This window comes from Rhinolophus ferrumequinum, chromosome 25 (assembly GCF_004115265.2).
Source record: "Rhinolophus ferrumequinum isolate MPI-CBG mRhiFer1 chromosome 25, mRhiFer1_v1.p, whole genome shotgun sequence".
NCBI lineage: Eukaryota > Metazoa > Chordata > Mammalia > Chiroptera > Rhinolophidae > Rhinolophus > Rhinolophus ferrumequinum.
Genome location: NC_046308.1, coordinates 15,472,471 through 15,493,594, shown reverse-complemented (window position 1 = coordinate 15,493,594; position 21,124 = coordinate 15,472,471). Strand labels below are relative to the sequence as shown.

Below are 21,124 nucleotides of genomic sequence, written 5' to 3'. Positions count from 1 at the left end.
GTCTGATGACACACCTAGCTGGCAAGCTGAGAGAAATGGGGCCTGTCATTGGGGATGAGGATGCAAGCTGGTACAGCTCTGAGGCAGGGTGAGCTGGCAAGGTCCTACAAAATGCCAGCTGCGTTCACCCCTAGACAGGCAATCGTCATCCTGAACCCACGGATAGGCAGTAAGTCCTCACCTAACGTCATCTGTAGGCTCATGGAAACTGTGACTTTAAGTAAAACGAGGTACAATGAAACCCATTGTACTACAGGCCGATTGATATAAACAACAGTTATGTTCCCCTGGCATATGTATATCCAGTCACAAAACATCTCCCGGCTTCTAAACAAGGGCCCCAACACATCTGATATTGGGCACGGAAATAAATGTGAACTATATATACATTTAAGAAAGATGAGCCAAAACAAGTAAGATAATGATTTTCCAACACGCTTATTCCAATTCGGGGTGGTGGGTGGCCAGAGCCTCTTCCGGCAGCGTTCTCTCTCTCTCAGACGGGAACAATGTAGGCACCAGTTCACCCAACATGTACATCTTTGGGATGTGGGAGAAAACCCAGGCAGACATGGGGAGAACCTGCAAACTCCACAGACCGTCGCCCCAACCGGGGAGCCATTTTTTTCCTCTCATCGACAATTATAACCAAACGACGTTGCACGAAACAATGCTAGGTGATGACCTGCTGTACCTGCGCACGTGCAAAATGACGTATGTATGTCCATACAAGGTTTGTAAATATTAAAAGATGGGAACTCTCAGCCACGTGTGCCGTGCGGCAATCTGAAGGAACGGGGCCACTCCGTGGGCTGAATCCAAAAACTCTTCAAGATGCATTGACGAGAAAAAGGTGGGTGGCAGTTCTGTGGGATCGGCAGAGACCCTCAACTCGAGATTCTCCACGAGAGCTTTTAAAACTGACAAAGGTGGGCCCCACCCCAGAGGTGCCAACCCAACAGCTCTGGGTTGAGTCCCCTGCATTGCTATCTTCTAGGATTCCCACAGTTCCTGCCACAGACAACCAAGGTTTCAACCACTCGTACAGAATGCTCTCTTTTATGGAAAAGGGAGACAAAAACATGACTATCCATTCATATTTGCTTGTATTTTCAGAAAGAAACTCGAAAGAATCTGGACAAAAAAGACTATAAGTGATTACAGGATGGGGAGGAAGGGAAGGATGGAGAATGAGAGGTGGGGGGAATTTTTACTCTATACCTTTAAGTATTTTTGGAGCCACGCGAAAATATTCTCTTTTGAAAGTAAAATAAGTAATTTAATTAAATGAAATACGATAATGGGGCCGGGGACAAAGTTTCAGTAAATGTTTGTTAAGAAAGAGAAAGAAAGAGAGAGAGAGGAGGGACTGCTTTAATTACAACCTCTCCCCATTCTGGGTACGTGAGCAGAACTGGCTGCGACTCAAGAAATCTTCACCCAAGGCAGCAAAGAGTCACATCAAGCTGCTCACTGACGTCCTGCTTCCAACCCCCAAACTCAAACCCACCTAAATATCCATCAACAAGAGTCCGGATAAAAAAGTTGGGGCTCGGTCACATAATAAAAAACTTTGCAGCCATGCAACATAACAAGGTGATTTATATACATTCTGTGTGTTTACTATTTTTTTAAAAAAAAGCAAATTGTGATATTTTCTGTAGCATACTGCCACGTTCCATAAAACAGTACACACCTACCTATCTCTCTCTCTCTGGTCCAGGGTTCCTCAGCCTTGGAGCTACATGTATTTTGGGGCTGGAAGATTCTGGACATCCTGTGTTTTGTAGGGTGTTGAGTAGCACCCCTGGTCCCCACCCACTGATGCCAGGAGCAAACACTTGTCCAGTGTTTCAAACTTTGCCAAATGGGCTCTGGGGGCAAACTGCCGAAGGTTGAGAAGCCCTAATGGGCCTGGAAGGGTGTGCCCCAGTTTATGGACCAGACGCATCATTTTGAGGAGAATTTCTTTCTAAACCAGATGTTTCTATAATATTTTAAATATTACACAGGCATTCACTATCATTTGCAATAATGAACATATATGATTGATAAGCAACTCTGTAGTGTAGGAGAGTCCCAAAGGATCAAAAACTGTGACATCTGGGGGATGACAGAGGGAAGGGGTTCAAGGGGGGAGGGGGTCACTTTTTTACGCAACCACGTAAGGTTTGAATTTTCAACAACTACTATGTTGTACTTCTGTGTTGCTTTTGTTTATTTATTTATTTATTTTTTTAAGATGAACCAAAGATCTTTGGGCAGGAGAGAACAGAAACGGGGAGCTGGTCCAAAGCCCTCCAATCCTTAGTGAGGAAACAGATCCCCTGACAACAGCAGTCCTGGGGCCCACGCACCCTGGGCGGGTGTCCAAGGCCAGGCTGGGGCCCCCTCCACAATGCCCAGACTCTCCTGCTGCCAGCAGAGCCCCTGAGCGAGGCGCTGGCAAACAGCTGAAGTGTCACATTTCCTTGGCCTCTTCCCTCTCCCATCGTTCCCACAATAACAGCCTGGAGGTGGGGAGAGGTGATCCCTCCTCTAGGAGCCCGTGGGCAGAAGCCACAGGCGGGCCCTGCACCCACACCCCTTGGGTGCCTAGCCCAACTTGTGTGCTTTATCTCCATTCAGCCTAGGACAGTGCTTTGAGGTAGGGATCCCTGGTAACTCCGGTGGGGAAACGGAGGCTCAGGGAGGGCAAGTGACTGCTTACACACAGCTGGTAAGCGGCAGAGTGGAGACTCAAAGGCAATTCTGAATGTGGTAACTGGAAGAGACGTAAGTTCAAAGCCAGACTCCACCACTTACCCACCTTAACCTTAAGCATAATCCTACTGTTTCATCTCTACGACATCCTTTTCCAAGTCAGACCCCCTCTTCTCTTTTTACAGACGGACTGAGGCTCAGGCCCTCAGTGAAAGGGTTTGCCTTTAATCACTTGGTCCCTCAGTGGCCGAGGAAGGATTTGGACCCTGGTGGGTAGGGGGTGGCACTAAGTCAGTTTCCACACTGTCCCCAGAAGCATGCCATGTTTTTTCCCACCTCCAAACCTGTGCACGTGCTGTTCTGCCAAGAATGTCCTCACGTCCCCTATTCAGCCCAACCAAACCACCCCTCAGGGGTGGGCTCAAGCCAGCACCTCCTCTCGGAGGCCTTCCTGGGCCTCTTTTCCAGTGCCACACTCTGCACCATATTATTTCCTGGCCGTGGATCACTGTGTCCCTTCTCCCCACTGGGCTCCAGAGCTTCCCGAAGACGGGATTCATGCCTTAGATTTCTTCCCCACCTTCATGGTTCCTCGACCATCACCAAGTGGCTTATTTGAAAGCTTGAGTCAGTCTCAGGCCAGACTGGGGTTCAAACACTAGCTTTGCCACCTGGTGCTGTGTGACCTGGGCCAACTTACTTAACCTCTCAGAGCCTCCGTTTTTTCCATCTGTACACCATGATCATAACCCAGCAGATATTGTGGTCCCAACACTCCAGTACACACCAGTGGTGATGGTGTGCTGCTGTGTGATCATTTCTCTCCACCACTGAGGATGGCACCAGTGCGGAGGGAAGAGTCGGAAAGTTAATAGCCCCAGAAACAGCCTCAGGCTAGGACAGAAGCAAACCAGAAAATAAATACTCCAGGTTCCTTGCCCCTTGGACAGCATAGCTCAGAGGTGATCTATGCTGTTTCCCGCGGGTCTCCAGTGAGAAGGAGTGTCAGCTGTCCAGAGTGGCACCTGCCTTCCCTTCCCTGCCTCAAATCTCCACTCCCCAACCACTCCTCCCGGGATTACCTCCTAAAACTACTACTGCTTGTGAGGGTCTGCTTCTGTGGAAACCCAATCCACAAAAGATGGATTGTCATGAGGCTCACATAAGATGGCTCATTCGCACATTCAACAAATATTTCTTGAATGTTCACAAAATGTCAAGCCGGATGCTGAATACTGGGATACGAGAATGAACTTGATACAACACCCTGCAATGAACTTGATACAACACCCTGCAATGCAGCAGGTGCTCCATCAACGACACCTTCTATTATCATCATTCTAGGCCTGAGGTTTCAAACTGGTAGCCCACGGGCTAAATGGAGCCAGCAGACATGGTTTTTGTGGGAGTGAACAGCATTTTTTAATAAGCTGGCCTCATTTCACAGTAGGGGGATTACACCTAGCAATCTGGATTTTTTTTTCAGATTCTCTTGATAAATAGGACCTGCCATCTCAGGACCACCATTACCACTTGTCAAGAACCAGCCAGAACTGAGCCGCAGTTGCCCCCTTCAGATAAGGCATGAGCTGTCCATTTGCCACAATCCCCACCATTCCCTAGAGTCTCACACCCAGGCTGACTCCACTCATTTACATATCCACCTGACCCACGTAGATTCTGAGTTTGAGACCCCTGGCCTACATATTTAACCAACGTTTGACAACACTGATACAGCTTTCATACTCACCTTCCGACTATCTCGAGTCCCTGACTCCCGGCGACAGGGTCCCATTTTGGTCTCCTCGGCCTCCGAACTCTCCCTGGGGAGACTGGACCTCCCTTTGGGCTGCTCTTGTCTCCTCTCTCTGGCTTCCTGCATGATGGACAGGCCCTCTCGGATTTTGGCAGGAGGGCCCTTCTCTGAATAGGCCCTCTTGACATCCAGTGGTGACCTTCCACAGTCTCGTGGGTGGTCACCCCACTGAGCCACACGGCCCTCTTCTTCTTTCCTGATGGATTTCCTTGGAGTCCCTTTCTTCTGGTCCACTGAGGAGGATTTGGGCAACGCGCTGGCTCCACTGCCCGGACCCTCCCAGGTGGTGGGCTTTGACTCAGTCGAGTAATTCTGATCCTTTACACTGTGACGTTTACCAGCAAAGGCCTTTGTTTCATCCTCAGTGATTTCTGAGATTTTCTTCCTGGAACCCCCAGAACCAGAAGAGGTCCCTTGATATTTTTCAGAAGGAACCGAGTGTGGCAGAGCCCACAGAGGAGGGCTGAGTTTGGTGTTCGTGGCTGCCCCCGGGGTCTCTAGTGGCTGCTTGCCTGAGCCAGGACGAGAACTGGGGTTCGTTTCAGCAATACCGGCTGGTTTCCGGAGACCCTCGGCTTCAGGCCCTTCCTTCAGGCTCCTCCTCCTCCGCTCCACCCCGCCTTGCTGGCCTGGCCTCTCCTGAGACGAGCTGCTGGGCTCTGCCGGCGGACCCTCCATCAGCTCCTGAGCCTCCTGCTTCTTGTACTCAGCCATAAGAGCATCAATGTCAAGGACACTGGATCTGTAGACATCTTTGACTTTCCCTGGGACTGTCTCGCCGACCATCTCAGTCTTCCTTCTGACCAGCACATCACTGGCTTTCGGGTGACTTTTAAAAGTCGGGGTCATTTGGGGAGCGCTGCTGGGCGATGTCTTGTTCCCACTCTCCTTCCAATCATTCTGAAAGCCAGTGCCATCTTCTGGTCGCCGACGAATCCATACAACATCGGCATCGATGATTCTTTCAGTAGAAAGATCTAGAGTCCGATCCCCAAGAGGTGATGGGGCATCAGATGGCTTTGGAGTTTTTGAAAAGCTCGTACTGTCACGCTCTCTGCCCTGAGCCCAGATTTTATTGCCCATGGTCTCCGGCAGCTCTTCAGGGTTAAGAGAAATCAAGGTAGATGTTAAAGGATGAGGAGATGGAGGTGGAGCTCTTTTTCTAGAATGCTCCGTCAAGTGTTGGGGCCCCGACTTAACAACACTCTTTGCTTTTTGAGTATCAGGAATCTGATACGTCACTGCAAAAAATGTCGCCTTGGGTTCTACAGATGACCCTTGCTTGACTCCTGTTAGAGCTGGGTCCTGTGAAACACCTGGGTGCCCCTCCTGGGCCTCTACCCTATTATGGGATAGCTGAGGTTTCCTTAAGGCACCAGTGGTGGGGCTCAGATAATCCGTGCATCTCTGCTCCACCTTTGAAGAGTGTTCTGGAGACAGGAAGCTGAACTCATCAAACTTCACGTCATGAGGTAAAGTCCGTCGCCTCCACTTCTCGAGTCTCTGGTCCGTGGGACTCACCTTCCGCATCCTGGCTTCAGGCTCCCGGGCCTCGGCTGGCCTCAGTTCGCCCTCACTGGCTGTCACAACAAGGGATCCTTTCTGCACAAGCCCATCAGGACGTGGCCGTGCGCGGAAGTCAGAGGTCTCATCCTTCGTTCTGGAAGGCGGGTCCCGAGGGCAGCCCTGGGGGGGACTCCTTTCTCCCGCTGAAATGCAACCTCCTGGCTTCTTCCCAGACCCTTCAGTCCCCTGGTGCTGCGGCTCCCTGGCAGCTGCCTGGACGGTCCTCGTACAGGTGACCTCAGGGCCGCAGGGCCTGGCCGAGTGCTCACTGGTGACCTCAGAAGCCACCTCCAAGCCTTTCTCGTCACTGACCACCACAGTGGCTTTATGCCAGTTCCCAGACACCCCACCTGTCCACTTGGGCGACAGGCAATTGCCCCCAAATGTGTCCTTTGGCTCTCGGAAGTCAGTCTTGGACCCACTGACCTGCTGCATCCCCCGAGCTTCCCAAATCAAACTGGCCCTTTGGACGGACCCCGCCTGACTGTCCAGCCTACCCTCTGGGTCAGCAGGGGTGACCTCAGGGGACAGCTGCCTCCCCTTCAGCGAGAGTCGGGACTTGCCACTTCGGAGCGTCACAGCTTTTTCCTCAGACACTGTGGGGACGGCCTCACTATGTGCACGCTCCCCCACCGTGTGCACAATGTCGTACTTGGGCTCAACCCTCTGTGACGTGGGATGGTTTTCCAAGCTCTTCAGTAAGGGGTTTTTATTGCGTTTTTCACCCAGAGGGTATTTTTCCAAGAGAGGCATGTGATACTGTTTGGGGTCACCATTCAAGAGGGGAGTCTGTCCCAATTTCTCTGTGTCAAGGTTTTCAAACCACCTGGAGTTCTCTTTCTTGAGGATTGTCTTTTCTGGCGTGTCTTTCCCCAGCCTCGAGCCTCTCTCGGGCCTGGGTTTGAGCTCTGAGATGTGGGTCAAATCAGCAGGGGATGTGGCCGAGGGACAGTGTCCTGACTGGTCAGCCACAGTGTGTCTCTCCACGTGATGCTCAAACACGGTGGCCCTCACAGTCTGAAAGCTTCCGTCGTCTTCTGGAGTGCTGTCGGACGACCTCAGGGCCCCCACCAAGCTCTCACTGCGACAGCTGTCGGGGACTCCGTGAGAACTGTTTTTCCGCTCTGTCTGCCTGCATTTCTCCCGGAGTGTCCCGGGCTTCCAGGGGCTTCTTGGAGCAGATCCTCCGTCCAAACCAGGCTCTTCTTTTTGCTGAAAAAATAAAAAAGAAGAAACAATTCAATTTAACTGGAAATGGAAAGGAAGAGGTGAGGTCACTGAAATGGCTGCTTTTAAAATCTCAACGGTGAGACACCATGAAATGTAAAGATGGGACCCATCTAGGATGGGTGAAGAGGTGGGGAAATGGACACTCTCGGATATGGTGGGAGGAAACATACATGGTTGTGACTTTTGGACAATTCAGTATATCTGTCATGATGTTAAAATGCTCATTTCCTTTAATCCAGCCAGTTTCCTCTCAGGATTCCCTCTTTGCCCACGAGCCCAAGTCTACATGAACAAGAAAGGTCACACAGCACTGCTTGTGAAAGCAAATGAACACAGACCACGATAGCGCCCATCTGAAAGGGCCCTGGCTAAAGAAATGTTGATATATCCAGACAACGGAATACCACACGGGTACTTGGATCCACAGACGGGGTGGGTTCTAATGTTGTGCCATCCACGAACACACAAAACACTGTTGGGTTGGGGGGGGATAAGCCGACTGCAGAACAGTGTATTTATAATATAAATGTGCAGAACAGTGTGTCTATAATATAATACCATTTTTAAAAACTGTCTGTGTGCGTGTGTGTGTGTGTGTGTGTGTGTGTGTAGATGAACAGTGGAAAGAAAATGGAAATCACGCTGTGAGTAAGGGTAGGAAGAAGGAATGAGGATGAGAACATCATCTTTTAATCTTACACACTTCGGTTCTGTTCAACTTTTATAATATGCGCATTATTATCATTTAGTAATTAAATTTTTTTTTTCCTGTTAAAAATAAGTCTACCTCAACAAGTTAAAGAATTAACAATAGGAACCACCAATTCCATTCCTGGGTACATATCCAAAAGAATTGAAAACAGGTATTCAGACAAAAACTTGCACACAAATGTCCACAGCAGAACTATTCACAGTATTAAAAAGGTGGAACGACCCGAACATCCATCAGTGGATGAACAGATAAACAAAAGGTGGATGCATGCAATGGAACGTTATTCAGCCATAAAAAAGACTGAAGTTCTGACACATGCTACAGCATGGATGAACCCTGAAAATATTATGTAAAGTGAAAGAAGCCAGTCACAAAAAGCTGTATGTTATATGATTCCACTTATATGGGATATTCAGAATAGGCAAGTGTATAGAGACAGAAAATAGATTCATGGTTGCCAAGGGACAGGAGTTCATCGGGACGGGGAAGCGACTTGGCAAGAGGTTTCCATTTGGCGTGATGAAAAATTCTGGAACTAGATAGTGGTGATGGTTGTACAACATTAAGAATATACTGAATGCCACTGAACTGTTCACTTTTAAATAGTTATAAAGCAGGCAGGACCACAGTTTGCTAATCTCTACTCTAGATGATAGAATGCCATTAAAGAATTTTGAAAATATACTGATTTAAAAATTTTTGTTTGTATTTTATTACATAAATGTTGTATAAATAATATACGAATCTATTCTCATTGTAAAGGAATCTAAACAATATAGACAAAGCTCAAGTCCTTTAGTTCCCTCATTCAAATACCAGTCCCCTTCCTGGATAACAACTGTTACCAATGGGCAGTATATCCTGGAAGAACTTTCTAGAACATTCCCCTTGCATTATTGTGTGTATGTCTGTATATATGTGTGTGTGTGTTTTAGTTTTTTGAATTTAAAAATATACTTATTATTCTTAAAAAATAGTTAAAAGAGTATATTCTGTGTTATGTGTATTTTACCACAATAAAAAAACAATCACTGAAAGAAAAGTCTTTTATAGAGATGAAATCTCATCCCATTTAAAGCAAGGCTTTCTTGATTAACTTTTCAGTTTTTGAAAGATTTCAATCATATACAAAATTACAAATAAAATAACAAATTCACCTCAACCCATCCCCTAGATTCAATGGCGATCAACATTTCAGCCAACTTGCTTCACGGCCCTTTTTATTCTTTCTGTTGTTGCCACTATAGGATTGTGATGTGAATACAGAGCACTTTACTTAAAAAGAAATGACCATTTTTAAAGAAATGATTCAGAAGATCCAATGATAAAAAAAAAAGCAGGACAAATCACCAACCCCAAGAGCACGGGGCATTGCTGTTCAGAGCAAGCTCCCCTTTGTGGAGGATTTACCATGGGAATGTACAAACGGGCATGGAACCAAGCTCTGGTGCTTCAAACTCTGCCCAAGATTCTTTAAAAACGAAACCTATGCCTACTATACGATCCGGTCGTTCCAATCCCAGGTATTAACCCAAGATAAAAGAAAATAGATGTCCCTACAAAACCTTGCCACAAATGCTCGGAGCAGCTTCATTTGCAATGGCCCCAAAACTGGAAACAACGCAAAATTCCACGAAAGGGTGAATGGATAAACAAACTGTGGTCTACCCATACAATGGAATACTACTCAGTGATGAAAAGGAAGGAACTATTGATACACACTGCAATTTGATACGTCTCAGAATAATTATTCTGAGTGAAAGAAGGAAGACAAAAAAAAAAAGCACTGGTTCCATTTACAGAAAAATCTAGAAAACACAAACTAATTTAGAGTAACAGAAAGCAGATCAGATGAGGGGGGTGGCAGGGATCGCAAAGAGGATGCTTGCATGTGCTGGAAGCTTCATTATCTTGACGGTGACGATAGTTTCACAGGTGTGCACACATATACGTCAAACTTATCAACTTGTTACACTTGAAACATGTGCAGTTTACCCCATGTCAATTATGCCTCAACAAAGCCGTTTTTCAAACATTAAAACTCTGCAGAAAGCATCAACCACAAACCAGTAATACCTAGGAGTTATTTTATGACCTTTTTCTTATGAACCGGACTAAATAAAAATACTTTTTGAGCAATTTAATTTCTGGTAATTTCCTTCCTTTTGCTAGGTGACGAGTCAGAGTAGGGAAGGAAGCAGGGACCATAATGAGGGAAACTGAGGGGGTTTCTGGTAACATTTTTAACCTTTATAATTTCTTAATAAAGCAGGCATTCTTACAGAGGAAAGCCATGTCCCAATACCTGGCAGTTACATTTGTAAACAGCATTTCACACCAAGGAACAGGGAATCACAACCCATCATGCCAGAGGGAAATTTAAATGTCCTAGCATTAAAGGAAAAACTGTTTTGATTGTTCATGAGAGGCTTTTGATTCTTTCCTAGGTCCTGCAGACCATAAAAGCCCTTTTTCCAGTAAGTGTGACTACTCATTGGAAACAAGATGTGCCAAACACAACAGCTCCTTACCTTTTCTCTCAGTTCCTTAGCAGGCTCGCCACTCAGCTCGGAACACTTCTCATAGTTGACTCCATTGCTTGAACTTGAAAACCTGGTACAGAGATCCACATTACTTGTATGGCCCTGTAGCTATGGCTCCCCTCCAGCCCACAGCCCGTAACTAGCTCAGGTATCCAGGGGTGAAATCAGCATTGAGCTCATCAAAGCAGCACTGCCTGGTTTGCTTTGAGAAAAGACATTTCTTTTCCGGTCGCCAAACCACTGAGAAGGACCTGGTAGGGAGAGCCTACTTTATATACAGCATCATCAGAGTGGCAGGGGCGCCAGGCTTGGGTGAAGAGACCTGGGTGCTAGTGCCAGTTCTATCACCTGTCGCCTGCGGGAGCTTGTGGCCTCACCTGGGCCCCTGCCTCTTCATCTATAAAGCGGGGATAATGAACATATCCCCATGGCCTTTCGTAGGGCGGATCCGAGGCTACCCAACGCCCTAATAGCTACATGAGGGCATTCAGGGAAGAGTGAGGATGCCCCAGAAGGGGTAATTAATGGCTGTTGTTAGCAACTGAACGCACAACAGCAGCCCACTGCATATGAGACAAGGGACTCCGGGGCAGGGGGCGGCCTGGGATGTGGGGGGCACGGGCCTGTCTCTGCCTCTCCCCACGACTTTGGCCAAGTCACTGTCCCTCTCTGGGGGACAGTGTTTTCCCACCTGTGAAAGGGAAGAAAGAGAAACGGTAGTTTGGGGGCTTGAATTTTTCCATCTCTGAAAAGCTCCCTGCAGTGGATGCCTAAAGATTAATTCAGGGTGGGGGGCGGGGCTTGCAGAGAAAAGGGAGGGGAGAGAAACCAAACCACTTAAACTTGACCCACACGCAGCAATCCAGGGTCAGCCTCCTAGGAGGCGTGAGGCCATACATGAGTTGTTTCTAAACTGGGAGCCTCAGTTTCCCCATCTGTCAGATGGGAATAATCCGAGGCACTGTGAGGACGCAGGGAGGAAAAAGCATGTGAGGTCCCTGGCACGGGTGCCCCTTCTTCTGTTATCTGAACTCAGGGGCTCTCAGGCCTGCACATGAGAATCACGTGGGAAGCTTTTAAAAACTACCAAGATTAGGAGCCCCTCCCCAGATCCACTGAATCAGCATGACTGGGGGTGGGACCCAGGCATTGGTATTTTTTCCAGGTGATTCTAAATTCTGAGAACCACTGGTCTAATTCTGGCCCAGCTGCTGCCCTAGTTCCCAGGGCTGGGAGGGCAGTCGACGCAAAGGTCCTGCCCCCTGGAAGGAAACTCCATCCTCAGCAAAGTATGCCAGTGGCATGCATGTCATTACTGAGCAGGTGGCCACACCTAGTGGCATCTCCCTATTGTAGCCCAGAAACCACTTGTGGGAAAACAAAGGAGCAAGAGATGTCAGAGGCCAGGCAAGCTTAGCAAATCATTATTAACTAACAGGATTAATAATATCATTTAGAGCTACAATGAATTACGGGATTCCCACGGGCAAAGCAATTCCCAGCACTGTGTCTCTGAGTCTTTACTTTAATCCTTCAAGGAAGGTCTTAGTATTGTGAGATGAAGACACAGAGGTTCAAGAGGGGAGGCGACCTGCCTGAGTTATCTTGAACCATCTGATTTTATTTTGGGGGCCATCCATAGAGGTTTCGGCCATACATGAAATGTCCTCAGACTTTAGGAAAGGAAAGCTTGGCTATGGAGACAGGCTGAGCTGGAATGACACAGGGCTCTCGACTTGTTCGAGGCACTTCACTTTTCCTATCCGCATCTGTGAAATCGGCACAATACCACCCCCTATAAAGTACAAAGATGAAAAGAGACAAGGAAACTGAGTTCCTTGGCCTCACTGCTGGCACACACCTCCCTTGAGAAATGGAAGACACCACCACTTCCTCTCAGGACTGTGGGTAAACCCACAGGAGGTGTAAGATACCCAGCATGGAGCCTGGCGCCCTGTGGTTCCCTTCCTGGAAGGACTTCAGGTGGGCAGTTTGAGGCAACCTGGGGACTGAGTGAAGCCCCTGGGACTTTATCACTTACAGTTTGGTCAGATCTGCTGACAGGGGCCGCGCTGAGCCCACCTTCCTCCTGACCTCCGGTTTGGCCTCGGGCTTCTCTGTGGCCCAGCCTTTGATCCGCTCCTGGACGCTCACACCTGCTTTTTCCGTCTCTGGCACAGCGGTGGCCAGTGGAGGTTCAGACCCCACTCCCAAGGCCGAGGTGCTCTCCTCCCCAAACAGGCTGAGGCGCTTCTTGACGCTGCCCCTGGATGTCCACTCTGCCCGGGTCCGGATTTCCCCATTAGATGCTCGGCTCTTGACCTCAGCAATTTCTTGGCCTTTTCCCAGCCTGGGCGAAGGGGACTCGGGTGCCTTCTCTGGCTCCCCGCCCAGCTTAGCTTTCTCTTCCCCAAGCTTCTGGTCATCTGTGGGGGTTCCCTTGGCTGAACCCCCAGCAGTTCTGAGGCTGCCCGGTTCCACCTGCTTAGAAAGCAACTTTTCCCTCCGTTTTCGGCTCATCTTGGCCACCTCCAGGAAGTCGGAATCTGGGTCAGGAAGGGGAGCCTCTGCTTTGACCAAGCACTCCCCATCCACTCGGGGCTCCGGATCGGACCTCTCGGGCCCCCGACGCTGGGCGGTGGGACCTGCTGTAGCCTCGTCAGCCACCTTCTTCAGCAGAGCCTCTCTGCTCTCAAATGGGGCCGTGAGGTCCATGGACAGAGGCCGCGGCCTCCTCACCCACGACTTCTCAGGAGGGGTAGGGGGCGCTCTTCCCATCGTAGCTGGTCCACCTGGGCCTGGCTTCTGAGGCTGAATGGCTTCTATGAAAATGGCTGACACAGGCCTTCTTTTTAAGCGAGGCCTAGGCTGCCCTGTGGGGTCCCCCGTGTCCTCCACACTGCTGGCCTTTGAGAGAAGCTCTTTGGGGCCTGTCTCCTCTTGGGTGGCAGTTTGCCTTCTGTCCTGCGTTAGGGACGCCGGTCGGGGAAGGGTCCCCCCAGGCTTTCGGGTGGGCAGGGTGGGCTTGGTGGCCACCTCAGGCCGGGAGACCGAAGGGGACTCCTGAGACACGCCTGCGTTGGCCTCTTGAGTCCCCTCACTGACTCCCTTCCCCAGAGCAGGGCCAGCTTTGGTGGTTTCAAAGAGAATCATGGTGTTGGGGCTGGGCCGCAAAAATGCGGCCTTGTTGAACAGAGACGAGCTTCTCCTCAGGCTCTCCCCACTCCCCGCCTCCTGCCCCACCAAGCTGGGCATCCTGTCACCCTGATCCTTTGCCACCACGTCCTGGGGTGGCCCACTGGAAGGAGAAGGCCTGGTTGGGCTGGGCCGCAAGGACACAGGGGAGGATTTCACGTCCGGGGCTTTCTCCTTGAAGAAGGGTTTGGGGGCGAGTCTCGGCAGAGGGAGTAAGCGGGTCGGGCTCCTAAGGGGACTTTTTCCTTCCAAGAGCCGTGCTGAGGGGGCCCCGGAGGTGTCGGCAGCCTGGCGGAAGTAGGTCCGCTTCAGGGTCTCCTCCTGGGTGATCTCCCCAAGGCCAGGGACTCCTGTCAGAGAAGTTATGGAGCCGACCTCGACCCGCGTGGCCATAGTTATGGGTGTGGATCCATGGGGACTAAGAACATCCAAAACGGAGAAGAACCTGCTCAAAAAAAAGAGAAAAAAGGAAATTTAAAATTCACTCAATGTCTGGGTCAAAGCAGACCAGAGCCCCAAGTTCTGGATAGCAGCACCCCACTGATTTCACCAGTCATGCTTGGGCCAACCTCTCCACTTCTCGGAACTCTGGGCAAGGAAAGCAAACTAAATGGCTATTTCTTAAGTTCTTTCCAGATCAAAGGGTGGGGGAAAGGTGCCAACATTCTCTAGGACTTTCCCTGACTCAGCTAATCTCAAGGCCAACTTGCAAAACAAAAAGTGATTATCTCTGCTGTACAGATAAGGAAGTCGGCTCAGAGAGGCCAAGTGACTGGCTGGAATAACACAGAAAGTGAAGAGGCAAAGTCAGGATTCACACCCAGTGGGAATCCACACTCACACCACGCGTTCCCAGCATACGCCCCGGTGACCGCATCCTCGAGTTCCCTCACTCCTATCACCCTAAGGATTTATATTTTCCTATTCCAGAGCCTGCCCACATCAGGCATCCCAGCGGATCCTCGTCACGACCTTGTGCTAAGCGCCAAGCACAGAGCCGGTATGTGACCATCCCCAGCTCACACAGCTACCCAAAGCTGAGTCCTTGAGATCACAAAGTTGGTTGGTGGTACGGGAACCCAAGCCTCAGCCCCCAACCCCACTACACTATCCCTTCTCTTTCCCCTCCCCCATACTTTCAGATGCCTTAAAAAAAAAAAGCCGTTGCATTTTTTACTCCACCTGCAGTTGTTATTTGCCTTTGTGTTCTTTTCTGGTGAACGCCTATTTTATGCTGCTGCTTTCACTGTCTCAGTAAGAGTAACAGCTAATGAGGGCATACCAGGAGTGAGGCCTCAAGGTAAACCAAGTGCTTCCTGTGTTTTATAAATCACATCCTCCTTACAACCCTACGAGATGGGTACAATTATTATCAGACGCCGTTTTGCAGCTCAGGAGTAAGTCCCCTGTACATCCAGCTTATGACCTCCTCGCTCAAAGCAGGAGGCCTCCTCTCTCATTAATCCTCCAACAACCCTGAGAAGCAGGGAGTATGGGTATCTCCATTATAGAGGTGAAGGGAAAGGGCCCAGAGAGGTCACCCAACTTGCCTACATAACACAGCCGAAACTTGACCTCGAGTCCACAACTCATTCAACTCTGCCTTTTAAAAATATTCTGTCTGATTCCTTTCTGGTCTTAAAAAGTGCCAGACAAGTCACTGCATTTGATTCCTCCCCTACCCTACCCCTTTTCCCCCTGCAAAACTGCCCCCAGCCTGCCCCTATCTAGATGGACTAAAAGTAGAAGGTATTTTAGTTCCATGTAAGCCTCCCGCTTCCCTTCCTGAAGCCTGGCACTGCTGCCCCCGGCTCTGACTCACTCAGCAGCTTGCAGGAAAGGCAGGCAGCTTTTGATATTTTCTCTTCCTTACACGCTCGATAGTGCTAACTGATTCCTTCTTCTCAAACCGGAGAACACTGTCTAGACATGTTGGAGGCAGAAGAGACAGAGAGATATGGAGAAACGGGGAATCTGAGAATGGGAAAATTCTTTCTGCAGTGACGCCGGGCGCAGTTCTAAGGCACCCAGGGGTCCTGCCCCAAATTGGGGCTGCTCCCCTTTAGAGCCACTCCCTGTGACCTCTTGAAACCCTGCTCTGGGACACATATGTAGCCTGGACATGAGACACAGGACAATAACAGGACTCAAAGGACAGAAAGAAAATTCCTTGGCAGAACCCACAGGCACACTCCACCCCTGGACACTCCGGTCCCACTTACCAGAGCTGGCAGGCCCTGGCTGGGGATGTGTGACCGCCAGAAAAAGCCCACTGTGTCACATCTCACCGCGGACTGGGCTGCCCCCACACTCCCATGGCAGAAGCTGGCAGGGGAGGGGAGGCTCGTCCCCACAGGCTGAGTTTCGGCAGGTCTGGAAAGACACAGGACCACAGCCTCCGTTCCAGAGTTCCAGCAATATGGGCACAGACGGCGCAAAAGCTTTGGAGCCAATAGCATCCGCTGGCATCTCCCCCAGCTTGTCAAACTCATGCTCCTTCAGCTTTTCAATATTGCAGCCTTATATATATATGTGTGTGTGTGCATCAAGAGAGCTGAGTCCACAGTAGGTGCTCAATAAAACTCTCCCCTGTTCCTCTGATACATGGTTACTGAGCACCTACTATGTGCACAGAGATGAAGAAGAAATGCCCCCTGCATTCAGGGAACTCACGGTTTTGTGTAAGAAACACACACACAAGCAATTCTGGGCAATAAACATCACAGTTTATAAAGGGGAGCAGGCAAATAGGAGGGTTAACTGCCTAGAATTGGGAGTGATGGTTCCAGAAGACTCTCTCAGCTTAGAGGAGGTGACTTCTGAACACTCAAGGTGGCTGATTTGGGAGCTGTTTCTCTTGGATCTCCTGCTCAGCAGTACTTGGACCTGGCATTTGGAGGTGGTCAAACACCTCCTCAGGGCCTTGGCTGCTGAGTCTGCTCTCTAGGATGCTCCTCTCACTCACACACAGAGACAAGCTACTATCATAGCTTAGGCATTTCTGCCCCTCTCCAACCTAGTGCAATCTCCTTCTTACCTGTCCATGGGCCCCCCCGATACCCCACAGATCCTCGGCAGGACTCACCCTAACTACACAGTTACATTTACTAGTGCATGATCCTTCACTTCACGTCAGTCTCTCCCACTCACTGGTAAGACCCTAGACGGCACCCTGAATCCCCAGTAGTCAGCATAGCGGCCTGGCATATCATAGCGCCAACTACGTAATCATTGAGTGAACAAGTAAATGAATGAAGAAACATTCTCCTGGCCCTGCTGCCCACTCTTCTAAGTAGGTGCCATGAGTTTCCTACCAGTAAACACTCTAGGGCATAAGATGAGTTTCTCAGCATCTGGCCAGCTGTGGAGTGTCCATAGGTCAACTGCTCCAGGACGACAGAACCAAAGAGCCGTGAAAAGCGTGGCTGGAAGCGCAACCTGCGTACCTCACCAAGAGGCCCCACCCGTCTCCCTGGACCACAGGGAGGAGATCCAATGTCTAGGACAAGCCACTGTCAGACACGTGCTGTGACCATATTCACCACGCACTGTCACCGGCTTATCTGCACAATGTGGAACAGATGCTTCTCGGTGTGGCTTTTCCTCGGAAGGGAGTCATCAAGAACAACCGTTGCTGAATTAGGATCAATGGTACACAAAGGTCACCCTATTCGGGGATCCTTAAATCCATCTCAGCAGCCAGATTGCAGGGAAAGACAAGGGAAAAGACTCTGGGTCTGCACCCCTCTTACCCAGAGCAGAGTCTGTTATCTGTCAGCTACTTAACATCTCGGGCTTCCTCTCAAGTTTCCATTTAAGATGCCTGGTATGTAAATATAGTTGCATGAACGAATCCATGAATCAATTAATAAATCAAAGGACAAGGGGGGAAATGTGTTTAAACCACCCCCAGTGAACAGCTAAATAATATGTTGAAGTCTTTCCCAAACTTAGAGAATTCCGTGATGCTCAGGTTTTCAGGTCACCTGTTGTAAACTGCAACGAAACCTATTGAAACATATGCTTTAAAACCTTACTCTAAATGCATCACATATGTTATGCTTAATTTAAAAGACGGCAGTCTCTTCCATAACATTTTGGAAGCCCACTCATACAGTGGCCAGGTGCTATGCATTCCGGGGATGGCCCTGCTTGCTCTTTTTAAAAGCATTAGCACCAGGGCCAAAGCCAGATAAACAGAGCTCCCTGAAGAAAGAAGGGGCACCGAGTGTGAGGCGTCTGAGGTTTTATCCATATTAATCCTTGTGGAGGTTGGCTTAGGGAGCAGACGGGGAGCAAGGTTGACGTAGGACGTCAGGAGGCTGACGTGGACCAACAACAAAGGATGTCAGTCTGGCCTCAATCAGTGGGGGTAGCAATGAGTGTATCTCTGCTCTTGCTACACCTGCCAGGTCCACAGGCTTATTCTCCCCGAGCTGATCTGCAAAGTGTAAAATTCCCATTTCCCCCCGTTTTGTGCAGGGAAAACTGTTCTTCCTGGGAATTGAGTCACCGAGACAGGTAGTTGCTGAAATTAGACAGGTGTCATTCGGGAGCCTTCATTCATTCGTCCATCCTTCTGACCTTCCTTCCACAAACCAGGCTCTGGGGCTGGATGCTGGCCATGGAGCTCACAGTCTCCCGGGGAATACAGGAGAACTACACGGGGATAAGGCAAGAGAAGCACTTCCATTCAAAACCAAACAGGTCGGCAGCTTTTTGCTCGGATTCGGAGGCGTTGATTCATCAGCTGCTGCTGATCCTCCATAATTACACCCTTAAATCGGATCTGCGAGCTCACCAGTTATTCACTCAACCGTCTCAGTGTGCTGTTTCCTGGGAATGCCACCATCTGGCGAGGGGCGCGAGCCAGTCCTGACACCTTCCAGCATCTTCCGGAACAGGACCTGGGCTCCCAAGTCTGCAAATGCGTGTGATGCACTGTGCGAAGGGCCCCGTGCATGCCAGGCTGCAGGAAATGCGTGCGGTTCATCCACCCACAGGCCCACGATGGAAAGGGCCCAATGTCTAATGTCACTGGAAGGCGGGCATCTTCTCCGCCCCATCCCCACGGCTGCGGCCCTAGCTCCTTGATTCATTCATTCACCCCAACACGCAATGCCTGAGCACTCACTATGTACCAGGCTCTGGGCCAGGTGCTGGGGACAAAACATCTAGAAAGCCCTGTTCCCGCAGAGCTGACCCTCAGGAAGAGGGGAACTGGCAGTAAACAACATAAATAAGCAATATATATAGAATGTTCAATAAGGGACAATCAAGGAGGGAGTGGCCAGGGGAAAATTCACTGAGCAGCGACATAGAAAATCCGCCTCCTAGCTGACATTCCTCTGTGCTGGAGCCTCCACCAATCTATTCTCCTAACAGCAGCCAGAGTGATTCTTTGATGTGCAAACGCCACCATGTTGCCCACCATGCTCCAAGCCCCCGAGTGTCTCCCCACTGCCCTCTGGATAAAGATCAAACTCCTTCCCTGAGACCCAGCAGGATCCAGCTCCTCTTCATTGCACCATCTTCAGTCTACTGACTGAAGCCTCCTCATCAATCTGTGTTGTCTCTTACACACACTCACATACTTTCTTCATCACAATGAACCCCAGACCAGCCACAAGACACACTGTGCTTTTCCTTGCCTCCACACGTCAACACCGCCATTTCCTACAGCCTGGGCTGATCCCTGTTCATCCCTCAGTTCTCAGCTCCAAGCTGCCACCTCCTCCGGGAAGCCTTCCCTGATGCCCCAAGGCAGGTTCAGGTACCGCCTCCATGCTCTGGTATCTAACTCTTGGTGCTTTGCCCCAGCCCAGCGCTGGTCACACACCTGGTAACTGCCTATGTTTCCTCCACTAGAATGGGAGCTTCTGTCCAGAAGGGTCCTGGGTCCAGTTCACAGCTGTAACCATACTGCAGGGTTTGACACCATACTGCAGACATAAAGTCAGTGTGCAAAAAATACATGAAGGGAGAGCATCCCTGACAGAAGAAAATAATAATATCCTAATGCAGACATGGATGTGGGAAAATTGATATGCTTATCTCCTCCCAGGGACAATATAAGTTAGAAAAGCAATTCGGCAATATCCACTTTCAGCTAACATTTTTTGAGACTCCATCAAGAGTCAGGCAGGCACCAACCATACTAAGTGACTCTGTGCCTTCTGCCTTCTCCCATTTAATACTCTCAACAACCTTGTGTTTTTCAAATTATCACCACCATTCTACAGTTGAGGAACACATAGTTCAGAAAATGAGCTAGATCATATGCTAGTGAAAAGTAGAGCAAGAGTTGAATACTTCTGACTACAAATCAATTGTTTTTCCCAAATATACCTCACCCCAAAAACATCCATTTATTTTTGACTCAGGAATCTCACTGCTAAAAACTTATCCTGTGGAAGGAATCTAAAAGAAGACAAAGTCATATACATGAAGATGTCCACGGCAGTGTTATCTATCCAAGTGTAGCAAAAACGCATCTGGGCTTTAGGGTAATAACCCTTATTTGTAAAATCCCAGGACTCATAAGCTATTTGAAATGTCACAGAAGCCGCAACGTCAGCAGGCAGACCAGATTTCCAGTGACCAGATCTCCAGTTCCCAGTCTGCCCGGAATGCCACACGTGACCCAGAAATCCCATCATGCCCCATGTCCTGAGTTTGTGATCAGAAAAGATGGTTGCCATGGCTACAGTAGCAAAAACCTAGAAATAATCCATACCCTCCACAAAAGGTGAAAGTACCTCAGAGACATGTAAGGGGTTACTCTGCAGCTCTTAAAGTGGGGGTTGGGAGGTCAGCCCATTAAAGGGGAAGCACCTATGAAAATCCTGTTGGGAGATAGTGGCAGACCGGATATCTTCTTTTATTCAAGGCTGTGACAATAGCAAAAATTGTTTACATAGTGGTCAAGGTCTGGAAGACAAAAGGGACAAATAAAAAAAAAGTGTTGGGGATCTGGGGTGGAATTGTTAGTAAAGTTTTAAATTCCTTTGTATTTTAAAATTCCGTTTTTTCCCCATTAACGTGGTTTGTGCAAATAGATTCCTTCTTTAGCCTCAATACCAGAGGTTTCCCTCTGCACTGTGTTCTCTCCATCGATTCAAAAAATCTAGAGGTGCTAAGGTTCACTCTTGCCCACTTTGAGAACTTTCAAAAGCTAAGAATAAAAATAACTATTTATTTCTTAAGCATTATGCCAAGTGCTTTACACGAAATATCTCATTTTGCCCCCTTCACAATCTAAAGAAGTCAGTCCTGTTCTGACCCCACTTTCCAGATGAGTAAACTGAAGCTGGAGGAATGAAGCCACCGGACTGCTGGCAGCTGGAGTCCAGTTTGTTT

At 49.2% G+C, this 21,124-nt stretch overlaps 1 protein-coding gene across 1 annotated transcript in view; it reads right to left on the bottom strand.

Annotated features, from left to right (window-relative positions):
* Positions 1-21,124, bottom strand: part of KIAA1671 (KIAA1671 ortholog) — a 188,672-nt gene that overhangs the window by 121,570 nt on the left and 45,978 nt on the right. The window contains exons 3-5 of the mRNA XM_033098322.1: positions 12,612-14,210; positions 10,559-10,640; positions 4,454-7,297 (exon numbers count right to left, since the gene is read on the bottom strand). Of these exons, the coding sequence (XP_032954213.1) occupies positions 4,454-7,297; positions 10,559-10,640; positions 12,612-14,158 (4,473 nt within the window). The 5' untranslated portion in view covers positions 14,159-14,210. The remainder of the gene's footprint in view (positions 1-4,453; positions 7,298-10,558; positions 10,641-12,611; positions 14,211-21,124) is intronic.